We start from the raw sequence: 14,942 nt of genomic DNA, 5'->3' as shown, positions 1-14,942 counted from the left end.
ATGATGTGTCTAATATGTTCAGACCCAGGAGATTTATGAATTTGAACTGATGTGCTTTTGTTCAATAAATTTTGCCATGAATTAAAAAATTGTAATGTTGATGGTCATTGTTTGGGATATTAGTTTTTTGTCAGACATTATGGTTTTGCACGTTTATTGAAATACCTGAAGATTTAACAGGTGATTTTGCCAATGTTTATAGGAGAGATGTTTTGAAAAAGATGAAGAGATTAAGATATTTTCTTTACTTGACGAAACAGAACATACGTGTTGACACAGTTTGAGTTATCTGTCTGTCCATCTGTCCTTGATCAGGTTACCTCTTTATGTATTCAATGGTAAATAACCTTGTGTTGAATAATCCTTCAACAATGAACAAAACTAATATTAAAAGGACCGGGAATAACATAATGTAAAACATTCATAAGATAATATCAATGTCCTAGTTTAGACAAATACAATAATGAAACATTTTTACCAAGCACAACCACTGGATAGTAAGGTTCCTGGCATTGCATGAAAACATGTTTGTCAGCAATCAACAATATCCCCATTGGGGGACAGTGGTGTAACTTTATAAAATTCAGGGGCAGATCCAGCCATTCTTTAAATGAAGGGGTTCCCAACCCAGGATAAAAGGGGAAAAGGTGGGGGTGTTTCCAACCATATGTCCCCATTCATAAATGAATTGCTCGTCCAAAAAAGGGGGGTTTGAACCCCCGAATCCCCCCCCCCCTCTCCACTCCTTGGTCTGCCACAGAAAATTATTGATTTTTAATGGAGACTGTTCAACAATCAATTTAAATGTGCAAATTAACAAAATTTTAGAAAGATAATAATACTATGTATCACAGTATATGTGTCCTTGAAAACAGCAAAGAAACTAAACAAATAATAAGAAACAGCTTTAAATATACACTCACTTTTGAAAGTGAGATAGAGTACAAATATGTAATTGAGAAATTATGGGGTCAAGTTATCAGAAGCTTTTAATTTAAAAGTTTTGACCTAAATAAGATAGGAGTTTTGATGTAACTTTGACCTATAATTCTGGTGTTTATAACATACTTAAAGCTGTATACTCAGAGAGTTAGATTTATTTAATGTTTAATCTTTTCTTTTCTCACCAAAGGAAAGTTGCCAGAACATTGTGGTCTAATCCATTGGCAGAAAAAATGTTTAATTCTTGTTATCTACCAGACTTTCTGGACTTTGTTTGACCAGGGACTACAATATTTGCTTTTATGGATAAAAATCAAATATTGAACAATTAAGTGCTGGATTTGTTAAAACAGCATATTTAAACAATGAACTGAATATTCTTTATAAACTTTTACACACATAATTGGCTTTACTTTTGTTGGAATCTTGTTTTTACTAATGGGTGATTTAAAATTAAATATTTGAGGGGATTACCAGAAAAATACAATGGACATAAACAATTAGAAGGAAATTTAACTAATATAACTAAATCTGACATGTCTATTCTTTAAAACAGTTGAATTGGAAATTAGGAAGTTATTTAGAATCAGTATTTATTATGGAATTTTCTTATAGAAAGTAAGTATTTATTACAGCATATCTTGAAATAGTTATGTTTTTGTCGAGCCTGCAACTTTTGTTGCAGAAAGCTCGACATAGGGATAGTGATCCGGCGGCGGCGGCGGTGTTAGCTCACTTCTTAAAAGCTTTATATTTTAGAAGGTGGAAGACCTGGATGCTTCATACTTTGTATATAGATGCATCATGTTACGAAGTTTCCGTCAGTCACATGTCCAATGTCCTTGACCTCATTTTCATGGTTCAGTGACCACTTGAAAAAAAAGTTCAAATTTTTTGTAATGTTGAATTCTCTCTTATTATAAGTAATAGGATAACTATATTTGATATGTGCGTACCTTGCAAGGTCCTCATGTCTGTCAGACAGTTTTCACTTGACCTCGACCTCATTTCATGGATCAGTGAACAAGGTTAAGTTTTGGTGGTCAAGTCCATATCTCAGATACTATAAGCAATAGGACTAGTATATTCAGTGTATGGAAGGACTGTAAGGTGTACATGTCCAACTGGCAGGTGTCATCTGACCTTGACCTCATTTTCATGGTTCAGTGGTTTTAGTTAAATTTTTGTGTTTTGGTCTGTTTTTCTCATACTATATGCAATAGGTCTACTATATTTGTTGTTTGGAATGATTGTAAGGCGTACATGTCTAGAGGGCAGATGTCATGTGACCTTGACCTCATATTCGTGGTTCAGTGGTCAAAGTTAAGTTTTTGAGTTTTGGTCTTTTTATCTAATACTATATGCCATAGGTCAACTATATTTGGTGTATGGAAATATTTTATGATCTTTATGTCAGTCGCGCAGGTTTTATTTGACCGTGACCTCATTTTCACGGTTCATTGCACAGTGTTAAGTTTTTGTGTTTTGGTCTATTTTTCTTAAACTTTAAGTAATGGGTCAACTATATATGTTTTATAGAAGCATTGTTAGCTGTACATGTCTGCCTGGCATGGTTTATCTGACCTTGACCTAATTTTCAAGGTTCATTGGTCTTTGTTTAGTTATCTTGGTTAATGTTAAGTTTATGTGACAGTTGTAATAAAGCTTAGCTTTATACTTTGGACTATCAACATAATATCAATGATTAGTATAGAAGGCGAGACATTTCAGTGTGTGCACTCTTGTTGAAATACACATAGTTTGTCCAAATATTCAGTTCATTGTTGTCTGATATTCACAACTAAGACTAAACAAAAATGTCCATACATATTTTCGTAATTGGTCCATCATTAATCATAGGTTCTATGACATATCTGACCTCTCAAGGTCTATCATATGATAGAAGTTGGTCCAACAGTAAACCATGATGGTCCCTAATATATTTAGTATGCCTTGATTCTTCATAGTAATGAGCCATATTTAATCTGGATAGCCTGTAACATACTTCATCTTTCCTTATGTGCTTGCAACAGAATTAGACCATGGTTTTTCATTTGTACAAAGTATCGTTAATTATAATATTTCCTTGAAACCTTTTGTTTTTTTGTTTGTTTGTTTAAATCTGCAAGTTGCTATATGATGTAAGAATTATCCCATTATCAGGTCATATCTACTGAAGTGCATCTGCCCTTATTTGTTGTCTGAGTTGGCTCTGTTTTGGGTATCATACTATCTTTATTTATCACTTGTCTTATGAAAGCAGAAATGCTTTTTTTTTTTTTGTAAATGATATTTCATCAACTTTGATTACACATTGATGATGCTATTAAGGTTGTTGATAAGTTTTTGAATTGATACTTCACAACTTTAGCTCAACCCCTCTTCATACATTTAAAACCTTGAAATGGCCATAAAAATTATACTTTATGGATTATTAATCTAATTTACATGAATTTATGATATAGAGCCTAATTTAAATATTATATTATCATAGACAAATATTATAATGGTGTTGTGTCACTGAACTTTGAACAAAGGTTTCGTATTCAGTTGTTTATGGTTCTCTATTCTTTATGAAAGAATTTCTTAAGAAATTTATTTACCAAACCTAAATGTTTTTATTTTGGGACTTTCTGTTCATCAAACAGGTTGATTTTGTTGAATGTAAATATTAAGAATGAAGTGCTGAATGTTCCAAAATAAAGATGAATGTGTTTGAACTTTTTTACACCTGTCATTTTGGGGCACTCTATAGCTTGCGTTGGTGTGAGCCATTCTGTTTTGAAGTCCATACATTCAATTCTAATGGTTTACTATTTACAAATTATGACTTGGATGGAGAGTTTTCTCATTGGCACTGAGATACCATGTCTTCTTATATCTATTGGTATGGTCAGACCACTTGTTTGTACTATGAAATGGTGATCAAATCCTCTTGATGATCTTATGAAATATTATCAATTTTAATTTTATTTATATTGAACATGCAGTGAAAATGCTTCAGTTCACAGTGTAGAGGGCCACATACACATGAACGTTAGTTGAACTTTGATTTCGGGAGAACAATTATGACGTCAGAAGATAACACAAGTGTGACAGTTGTGGTAGTGTAAATTTATAATTTAATTTAATGTTCAGACTCTTATGCACTTTATCAAATTTTTAATGATACTTAAGATGTACAACAAGTTGAGATTCTATTGAATTATATAAAGTAATTTGTTGTTGTTTTTCTACCTTCTTTCCGTAAAATAGTATGACCATATATGGACAGTCTTATGAATAAAAGTTCACTGATATGTTTATTACATTTGATATCTATATATAAGCCATAGGTAATTGATTTTTAGGACAATTTTGTACCCAGGTATGAATGATTCATTTATCATGGTATAATATACCTGTCACTTTTACGCCTAGTGAATTTTTTGATTAAAATCAAAATTTTGTGTCGCCCTTCAATGAATTTGAAATGTTGAGATTTAATGAAGCAAGTATTATATCAATCTGATAGACTAACTAGCTTGTTTTGATAAATTAAATGGATGTCATTGGTTTGTTTGACATGACCATTCTGTATCAGTAAACTTTTAGAACTACAATGGTCAGTTTCGAGGGACGTGTGAAATGGAATTTAATCAGAAGGATATACTATCTTAGTTATTGAAGGACAGGTTTTAAGAAACAATTTACTTCATAAAAGGTAAACATTTAAATTTCAGATACGAACTACTTTAAATGAACCATACTTTCTTGATGTGAACAAATTTTATGACCCTCAGATTTGAGGTTAAGTTATCAATTCTGGGCCTTTTATAGCTGACTATGCATTATGGGTTTTGCTCATTGTTGAAGGATGTTCAGTGACCTATAGTTGTAAATTTCTGTGTCATTTGGTCTCTTTTGAAGAGTTATCTCATTGGCAATTTTACCACATCTTCTTTTTTATATTTGTCAAATTCCCATCACTGCCACCCACCCATTCGTTGGAAGAGTTTTGACTTTGATTTGGAAAGGTTGCGCATATGCACATTAGCACTGACATTTTAACTTGAGTCAACCCGGGTTGGAGGAATCTAAGTAGACCCTGGTGAATTTGTTAGTCTCGTGATAGCTATAGTGCTTAAGCTTTAATAAGCCTTATAAAGGATCGTGTGTTTATATAACAACCAATGCATATAAGGGTTTTTTATCGTTGCAAGTTAAGAAAGTTGAGTTGCAAGTTAAACAAAAGTCGAGTTGTGAGTTACGAAAGTTGAGTTGCAAATTACCTTCATGAATATGGTTTTAACAAACAAATAGAAAATAAAATAACTTTCTTTGATAAAGAGGGGGCATCAATTCTGTAGTACGTTTCAGAAAATATCATATACCAATGCACTTTGTCTATTGTACTGTTTTATATATATTTTGAAAACACCTTTCGGCTTGCTATAAACCACAAACATGAGAAAATTTAATTTCCACCTGTAAATAATTAATTGCAGGTAAAAATTACATGTGACACATGATAAGAATATTTAAGTAAAGCAAATGGGTGTGTGATCTGTTTTTGATTGATTGATGTGTAAATTTCAAGTGTAAATTTCCATGTTTTTGATATCGTTTATTTCATTAGTTTACAGGATTACTATAATCTAAAGGTATAGCATAGTTTTTGATAGAAATTTGAAATTTAAATTAAGTATGATATGTTATGTGTCATAGGGCTATTGAAATGATCTATTGAATATGATATAATGCCTGAGGTATAAAAGTTAACAACAAATGCAGAAAATATTTGTGCATTGTTGTCGTTAAGGACATTGTAGCATATAAAATATTTATGCAGATAATAACAACAAGCTTAAATTTTATAAACAGACAGGTTTTGAAATAGTTGCCAAAAGTTCTTTTTACATAAGAGCTGATGGCTTTATAATGTGAAACTTTTAAGTTCTACGGTAGTAACAATTTTATACTCATTTCTAGAGCAAAATAAGATGAAATAAAATCAGCTTATACTTTTCTTTTGATTTTTTGGTCTAAGTTTATGGGCACTGAATTTGACAAGGAAACAAGTGTGAAATGGTAAAGGAGGTAAAATTTTGAACTGCAAAAGGTCGCTTATAAGGAATTTTATCTAACTTTTTTTTTTAACATTTAGTATGTGGGCATTCTCTGCTTATCAGATGCCCCAAAAAACATTTTCTGTGAGGAGTCATTTAGTTGGCCTGGATATTCATATTATAAACCTGCACTATCTTTGCTATAGGACACGTTTCTACAATTATGTACTAGCTTTTTTCCAAATGCCTAAGGATGTAATTAACTAATTGTATTTAAGATTATTGATTGTCTTTAAAAAAATGAAAAAAAATACTTATCTAGTAAAACTATGAGGACAGTTGTCATTTTGTGAATGTAAATACTAAAGGTTACTATAAGTGGTAGTTCTCACACTCATTTTAGTACTTACTATAACAGTATTTTAAGACCAAGTTACTTGTAATTTATGTAAGATTAAGATTCTAAGGTGTTAATTAACTGTAAGTTATTGCTTTAAAGTCAAACATGGAGTACAATAGGTGAAACAGGTGAATTGACTTGTATAAGCCTTTAATCTGAGATCATGACCTTCTTAAATGTGGTCAGAGTATAGGATTAACTGTGACTAATAACAGTGGAAAGTTTTCTTACGTAACATAAACCATTGAAAGACATAATATAAAGACTACTTAAAAATAAGATCAAAGATTAAACAGATATTCTCAGTCCTTTATAACTTGTATTTAAAGTTTATTTGTGAAATTAGGAGAGTTGACCATGAAGCAAAGAAGAAGCAATGCTTCATTGCCTACGGTGAATACAGAAAGTCCTCTTTTAATATCCTCAAGTTAATATTAAGAATTCATCAACAATTGTCATTAACCAAAGCATCCAACATAATCCCTACATGCTATAAAGGAACATGTAATCAAAACTAAAGTTTAGACCCCAAACAGTTAAAGCTTTGACAACAGTCCATTAACCATATATTATATGTGTTTACTTTGGAAATATGATTTTATGTAGCTCCTTCTTAAAGTCCCTTAATAAATGGCAAAATCCAGTCCTGACTTTGTTCACTACAGACATTTCCTTATGAATAAAATGTTGGATTAAATATAGCTAGCTAAACCTCTCTCTTGTACGACAGTTTGAGACAGCAAGGCTAATACTATGTACAGAGATATCACAGGATAGTCTCAGTGACTACTGACCAATGCTAATTGATTATTTTTCTGTTTTCTATATGACCAGTGACCCATTACTTAAAACATACAGTGTTTACATATGGACAGTGTGTATAAACATTATTATTTCAATTGAAACATGAATACAACAGGTCACAAAACCAATATTATTCTGTAATCGACCTTTTCATTTTGTCTAGAGGGCAACTACATTTTACAGCAATAAAAGTTGTATGTTTTATTAGTTTTGTCTATTTTAAATTAAATTGAATTTGTTTTTATGTCTGAATAAGGACAATATTAAGTTATAGATACAATTTCTTTCTATTGAGAAACATGAGTGGACAGTGGTATTTGAATTCTGAATAATTGATTAATAAATCTCCCAACTTTAAATTTATTTGGCAAAGGACTTGACTTTTGTTATATCAAAAGAATGTTCAGATAAGGTTAGAATTAATTGGTCAAGTTTAGTCCTTTTTATAAGGCCACTAGTTTCATTTGAGATATAAGATGTACATGTATAACCAAACACATGTATTATTTATATGAATGAAAGATATATGTATGAGGTATATATTAAGAAGACAGCAATCCAACACACACAAAATCTTGAAAAGAGATCAAGAGGTCAGCATAGGATCTTCAATAATAGACCAGGGTTTATCATTTTTGGAAACCAACATCTATTGATTTAAAAGAAATACTAAGAAAAATTAATTTGTTATAGTTGAAATGATAGAATCAGGATGTCTTTAAAATGCTCTACCAAGATAATGAAAACATTATGTGTTTCTTTTGACAACAAAATACAAGTTGTGTGCCCTCTATGTTTTGGTATTCAGTGGTGTCAGACAAATTTTCAGTTTTAAAAAACATGTACAAAGCAATGCATAAGGTTAACAGGAACTGTTTCAGCTTATATTGATCAGATGAGGAAACATTTGTACAGAAATTCTTTGTTTATTAGAATATCTTAAAAAAATCTATATTTTATTGTTTGTTACAAAAAGCACACCTGTTAGGGAAGTATCTATAAAGCAATTGTCCTTTTAAGATAGGACTATAGATAAAGTATATCTTAAATCCAAGAATGAAAAAGTAAAACCTTACTTCTGTTATATAGGACTATTCAGTGTGTATGGTAAGTGTAAATGTATGTTTCTTGCCAGCATCAATTATTTTATTTTGTGTTGAATTGAATAGGTTTTTACTAATCTAAGGAATAAGAGATTGTGATGAGGCAACAACTAAACAGAATAAGACTTAAATTGGCAAGGTTACAATGGGAAGAATTAAGTCCTTGTTAAAGAAAAAATATTAAATACACTAGAATAAGATTTAAGGAACAGTTGAAAGTCGAAATATTTGTTATTGTTAGGGACGACATCAAAAGTTCAATGAAGGATAAAAAAAACTTAATTCACATAGTTTTTTCACTGACCCACCCCCCCTCTTAACTTAATTTAGGAAAAATTGATTGACCCATATTGATATATGTAAAAATCAAGGTCGGATAACCAAATCTTGCATTAGTTCAACCCCCACCCCCAAACTATTTGAATTAAGTTTTTTATCTTACATTGATCTTTTGATGTTGTCCCTTACAACATCCACAGTTTAGTTAAGTTTACAAATCATATCTAAGAGTTGTTTTTTATTGTTGGAATCACCTTGTATTAGTCTATCTTCCTGTTTGTCAGTCCATCTGTATTTTTAATACACTTTTTATCAGGATATTTAGTCAGTAGCTTATATATTGGGTTTTTTTTTGTTGGATTTTTTTTTTGCCTTCAAGGCCATTGATATGGCCTGAGGTCACTTCTTTTTTTTTAATAAAGATTTTCATCCTTTTATCATCTTCTTTGCTAGCTAAGATGTCTTTTAGAGGATTTTTGCCTTATTCTGTTAGACATTAAAAGTAGGACATTAAATGTGAGTTACAAGACTTCACAGTTAAAAATAAAATCTCTTTTTGAATAAAAGGGTCCTACTAGTTTATGTTTTGGGAATTGCATTTTTCTTAAATACTTTGAATGGTGACAATTTAAATTAGGATGTATTGTCAACCTTATTCAAAAGCTACTAAAACTAGATTTAAATATCTTCTCTTCCGAGAAAAATGATACCTGTTTTGAACAATAGTCTTATTCATGACTTTGTATAATTGAAAATTAATATTGTAGGTGATTTAGTACACACATTGTAAGGACCTGCTGACAAGGACAGGTTAATCGTGTATACATAACAAGAACATATATGTGTATATATAATGAGCAAACAGATTGTTGTGTCTTTAAATATTTGATTTATTTTTAAATGCTTCACTCTAAGGATAGGTTATGGTACGCTAAGATTTGAAAAACAATTGTAAAAGAAAACTAAAAGAAATTAAATTTAAAACATTAATCTATCTTTTCAAATAAAGAAGATGTGCCTAGTTTTTAAGTCTATCAGGAATACTAGGTACACGTTCTCTTTTGATTTAAAATGAGGAGGGTCAGTGGGGTCCCATTTATGTAGGGTCAGTGGGGTCCCATTTATGTAGGGTCAGTTGGGTCCCATTTATGTAGAGTGTTATATTAAAGCAGAAAAAGGGGTTATATCTCTTATACATTATACTTCAAAGACAACTCTACTGCTGCAAACAGTAAAGGCACAAATTGTAGAAAAATATTGAATATGTCTATTTTAGAGTTATTGTTTTTGTTATTGCGGTTTTGGTTTTAATACCAAGCTGTCTCAAACTATAGATCTAAGACTTAGTAATTGCTGCTTCTCTACTTAGCACATGACATTTTTGGTAATAACAAATATTTTCTTGGAGTGAAAATAATGTGGGACGGTATGGTGACTTGTCCTGTAGACTGTTATATAAAGCTGCATGTTAAAAATCAGGATCAGTAGGTCATTCTTGTACTACATTGGGTTTGTTTTCATATATCACATTACCATTTATTTTGTCCTAAAGATGCCCTTGGATGTTAAACAGACATCTATCATCATTGACTTTAATACAGATCTTTAAAAAATATATATTATAAGAGAGATAACTCTGATTAAAAAACTGAACTTGCAAAAATCAAACTAATTGAGGTGCATATAGATATATTGAGGGGTTATTCAGTTTTATGAATATAAAATGATGGGTTTCTTTTTTTTTCTTTTTCAGTAGGGCAATGAGTTCCCTGCGGAAGGGGGCTCCTCCTCCAAGAATGAAAAAGAAGAACTCAGACGCTGCTGTGATAAGTAATGGCAATGGAGGTACTTCACTTTATTATGCAAATGATCCGCCAGATGATGAAAACATGAATGAAATAGCTGATGAAAATGTAGATTTAACAGTACTATTGCCAGAGGGGAATGTCAGGGACACAAGTGTCAACTCTAAGTAAGTTTGTACCTATCCTGTTAAGGATATATTGATGAGGTTATTAAACTCATCATAGATATCTATATAAAAATGTTGTACACCAGAAGTGTGTTTTATCAAGAAAAGACTCATCCTTGGTGCTTGAATAAAAAAAGGTGAAAAGGACAAATATAGCATAAAGGTAAAGAGCATTCGTGACATGATATTACAAAAGCTTTTGCGAAATATAGCTACCCTAATTTATTCCTGAAAAGAGTAAGAGGTGTGGTAAAGTGAGTACATTAAAACAAACATTTATAATCATCAGTGCGGTGGTATAATCACCTCAAGCAACTTCATAGTTAATACATACATTCACATACATTCACATACATTCAAACATACCAGGAAATGGGATCTGTTATAGTTAGCATCACCAATGTTATTGTTCTGGTTATAGTAGTAGGTTATATTTGTTTTCTAGAAAGTAATAAAGATCCATCTGGGTAAAAATTTTATGATACTAAATAGTACAACAAGAAAATATGTACCATTACAGTAATTTCAAGTTCAGCATAGTAATGGATTTAAGTTAAAAAGTAAGGAATGGGAGATAACTCTATTTGTTTTAAGTTTATCACCATCAGTGAAAAAGAAGTCCTATGGGTGGACTGAGTAATTTATTAGTTTCAAATTATAATTTACATAGTTTTAATTATTTTGAGTGGGCAATTTATACAAATCCGAATGGAGTTTTATCTCGATACATTTTATTTATGTCAAACCATGTTTAACTTTTAACAGAATTGCAGTACTGTTGTGCAATTTTTGGAAATGCAGAAGTTGAATTTATCTTTTTTTTTTATCTTTAATGATATCATGGTTCTTTTTTGTTTGTTATCACTTCCTTACTTTGTACAATAAATGCATTCCTTATAATTTTTCTTCATTGTCAGATATATATATATATATATATGTAAAAGAGAAGAAACAAAACACATTGTATACTGGGGAAATATGTCATGTGTTGTGAGCAATGTTTTGCATAGCCTTAATTAGTGGTTTGGTAGATGTATAAAAACTAGTTTCCTTCCACACTTTTTATCATTTTTTTCTGTGATACTGACATATTAATGAAACTTTTGTCACTCTTTTCTCCTAAACTATGTAAAATAATGACATTTGTGTGTATGTGTGTAGTGTAGAGAAATAGATAACCGTGAGTGAGCCATTTGATCAGTTTTTAAGAAAGTCTTAGTATCAACTGGTAAATAAATTATATACCTCTGATAAAAAATTGACTACATTCAATATTTTGTTTTAATGTTTTAGCATTGGCAATGTCAATGTTTTGAATTCAATCATTAATTGAATCAAAAATTAAAACCATTCAGATAAATGTGGAACCTTATCATGGGCAATTAAGCAGTGTTTTCTAAAATTTATTATTTGTAAATGGAAAAGAAAGTAAAATTTGTGCTGTATTATATAAACTTTTATTTTTATATTATAATGATTACGGAATAGACACTAAGTGGATATCATATATTAAAAATATTTTTGATAATTGTGGAATGTCCAATATTTGGAATGCACAGTTTGCTGATAAATGGGTGTCAAAATGTATTGAGCAAAAACTCAAAGATCAGTTTCAACAAGAATGCTTTGCATTTGTTGCAGAATCACCTAAAACTTTATGCTATCATATTTTTAAAAATAATCTTCAATTGGAAAAATATTTTTCTGTTTTACCTTACAAATTCATTTATACATTATGCAAATATAGATGTGGTAGTCACCACTTGCCGATTGATTCTAGAAGGTGGCAGGGTTTACCGAGAGAAGACAGAATCTGCCGTCTCTGTGACTCAAACGACATTGGTGACGAGTACCATTACATTATGAATTGTGGATCTTTTATGTTTGAAAGAAAGAAATTTTTACCTACATACTGCTGGTCAAACCCTAATATCTATAACTTTGATCAACTGTTTAATTCATGTAATATTGTAATATTAGAAAAACTATGTAAATTTATCAAAGTTATAAATGTGAAAGTCAGTCCTCCAAGTTAATTTCATTGTATTGTTCACACATGCTTGTAAAAATTGTACCTTAATATAGTTATATTTATGTATGTTCTCTATAACTATGTAATTGTAGTTTTATGAGAAATAAAGTATTCGTATTCATATGTAAGGGTAGAAACTTGATAGCGAATCATAACCTCATCTGTTTTGAGCAGTAAAATGACATTAGATTGACATATCTTTACATATCCCATGTACCTCTCAAAAGACTGCATGGTTATATAATATAAGGAGATATTTAAGAAACAAATGGAATAGATAAGGCTTGTACAGAATTTGAAAATTTAGAAACTGAAAGGTGCAAACTTTAGAACATATTTGATTTTAGTCATAACATTTAACTTGACAGATGTAATTTCTAATAAATGTCGAATTTCCCCCCCTTTCCATTTATTATTTTGGAAAAAAGCTTTCTATGTTAAAACATATATTTTCCTATTTAAACTTGTTTTATTTAGTGTCATATGAATTATAAATACCCTAAGTAGTCCAGAGTAAGGATCACTTCTACAGAGACAGATAGCATTTGCCAGGGAGATTATAAATTTAATAAATCATAAGTCTTTGTGTAATCTATAATTATCATAGAATACATGTAATTAACAAAGTAACACCTGTAATTAGAGAATTGTACACTGCAGGATACAGTGAGATGTATTCACCTGGACAAACCTTTACACACCTGGAATTTCTTATTGAAATCTACACTAGTTCAATTGTTACTAATTTAAAATTGATCAACTCTTGCTTTGATCTTAATATTAAAGTCTATTCTATATTGATAGTTAAAGGTAAAAATCTATATAAAAAGGGGGAATTACACAAAAATATAGTCATTTAACAAACAAATAAGGAGAAGTTGAATATACCTAGTAAGTTTTTAAGTGAAAAAAATGAAATCATATATCAGTTGTGTGATTATCATATTTTTTTTTTAAATATCACACATGTACTAAGAATTACTTTAAATCTATCTGACATTTACTGCAACTTAATTTCATTATAATCTGTGTCTATGTTATAAAATCTTGAGCAGTCCCAGTTATAAATATATTCTTCTTCCTCTATAATACCAAAAAAATGCTCTTCATTCATATCATTATACCAAGGATTTGTATAGTTACTAACTATACAAATCCCTGATTATACCAAGACGGAATTGTCATCAATATATTTGTTTGTACTCAGAATAAGTTAAATCCAATATTTTTGAAAGAGTTTTCAAAATAATGAAATGCAGTAGATTCCAGGTTAGTCCTTTAAAATACACCTAGAACCATTACAAATATCTCTAAAGACAGAAAAAAAGTTTCAAATTAATTGCTGATATAATAGTCTGAAACTTAGAAATAATGATATTTTGTTTGTTTTTGTTTTTTTAAAGTTCTCTTGTTTAGAAAGAAAATATGCTAGAGTCGCTTGTATATAAATTGTTGGATGGAAAATTGGAAAAAAATATATATATATACTCAAGACTGGGACTAAAAGAACAAGGCAATAAACTTTTGACATAGTATGATATTTTGGAATAAAATTTTGCACAAAGTAATCCTGTTATGTAAAAGTATTTTATCGTCTTTTAATTTTAAATTAATTTTTAAAATTTCTATAGTTTACATATTTTATAATTAAAATAAGCCCACATTAAGGATAATACAGAAACAAACCTCATACTAGGTACATATAAATTTGATTTTAATCTAAAAGAAACAGACTATAGTAGATTTACCTGCTCATCCATTGAGGGGTCATGTGACCTTACTGCTAGTCAATATGTATACACACACAACAACACCTGAATGGGAATATTAAGAAGGGATGTTATGTGCTTTGAGGGACCCTTTGATATCTAAGGGGTCAGGACCTGGATAGATTTTCTGTAATAGTGCATGGCTAAAGCTATTCTAAAACTACAATGTTTAAAAGGAAGAAGAAAACTCTAAAACTGACTACAGGTGGTTCATGTTCTGACACAGGTGAAAATTCACAGGTAGAGTGTTTCTTTTTATTAATTAATTTCAATTACAGATAATAATTTTGTTAATTTCAGCATTCCCATGATGGATTTATTAGTGAATTTAGCCGCAGCGAATAAGTTAAGTCCTGCAGGATATACAATTGTGGTTCTGAATGAGGAAACAAGAAAACCAGTGGATTATAAACCAAACCAAACTATTGGGTCCTTGTGTCCTAAAAATATTAATGGGACCCCTAGACATCTTACTCTTCAATTAGCTCCTAAAAAGGGAGATTCTGAAAAGCAACGAAATGTTAAGAATGCTCAACCTTTTGAGGTATGTATGTAAATTAGAGAATGTATATATAGCTAGACATATGGATAAA

General features: G+C 30.4%; 1 protein-coding gene across 15 annotated transcripts in view; it reads left to right on the top strand.

Moving 5' to 3' along the window:
* LOC143065073 (uncharacterized) overlaps positions 1-14,942 on the top strand; it is a 76,112-nt gene that overhangs the window by 37,641 nt on the left and 23,529 nt on the right. For 12 of the 15 annotated variants that reach the window (XM_076238394.1, XM_076238393.1, XM_076238396.1 and 9 more), the window contains 2 exons: positions 10,330-10,548; positions 14,650-14,893. In XM_076238394.1, coding sequence (XP_076094509.1) covers positions 10,337-10,548; positions 14,650-14,893 — 456 coding nt within the window. In that variant the 5' untranslated portion in view covers positions 10,330-10,336. Of the gene's footprint in view, positions 1-1,525; positions 1,561-4,517; positions 4,646-10,329; positions 10,549-14,360; positions 14,590-14,649; positions 14,894-14,942 lie in introns of those variants that run through there. The other 3 variants (XM_076238389.1, XM_076238399.1, XM_076238404.1) reach the window with 3 other exon arrangements.

The sequence above is a fragment of the Mytilus galloprovincialis genome, chromosome 2 (assembly GCF_965363235.1).
Source record: "Mytilus galloprovincialis chromosome 2, xbMytGall1.hap1.1, whole genome shotgun sequence".
NCBI lineage: Eukaryota > Metazoa > Mollusca > Bivalvia > Mytilida > Mytilidae > Mytilus > Mytilus galloprovincialis.
The sequence above is the reverse complement of the archived record's forward strand: the minus strand, read 5'-3'. Positions and strand labels throughout refer to the sequence as shown.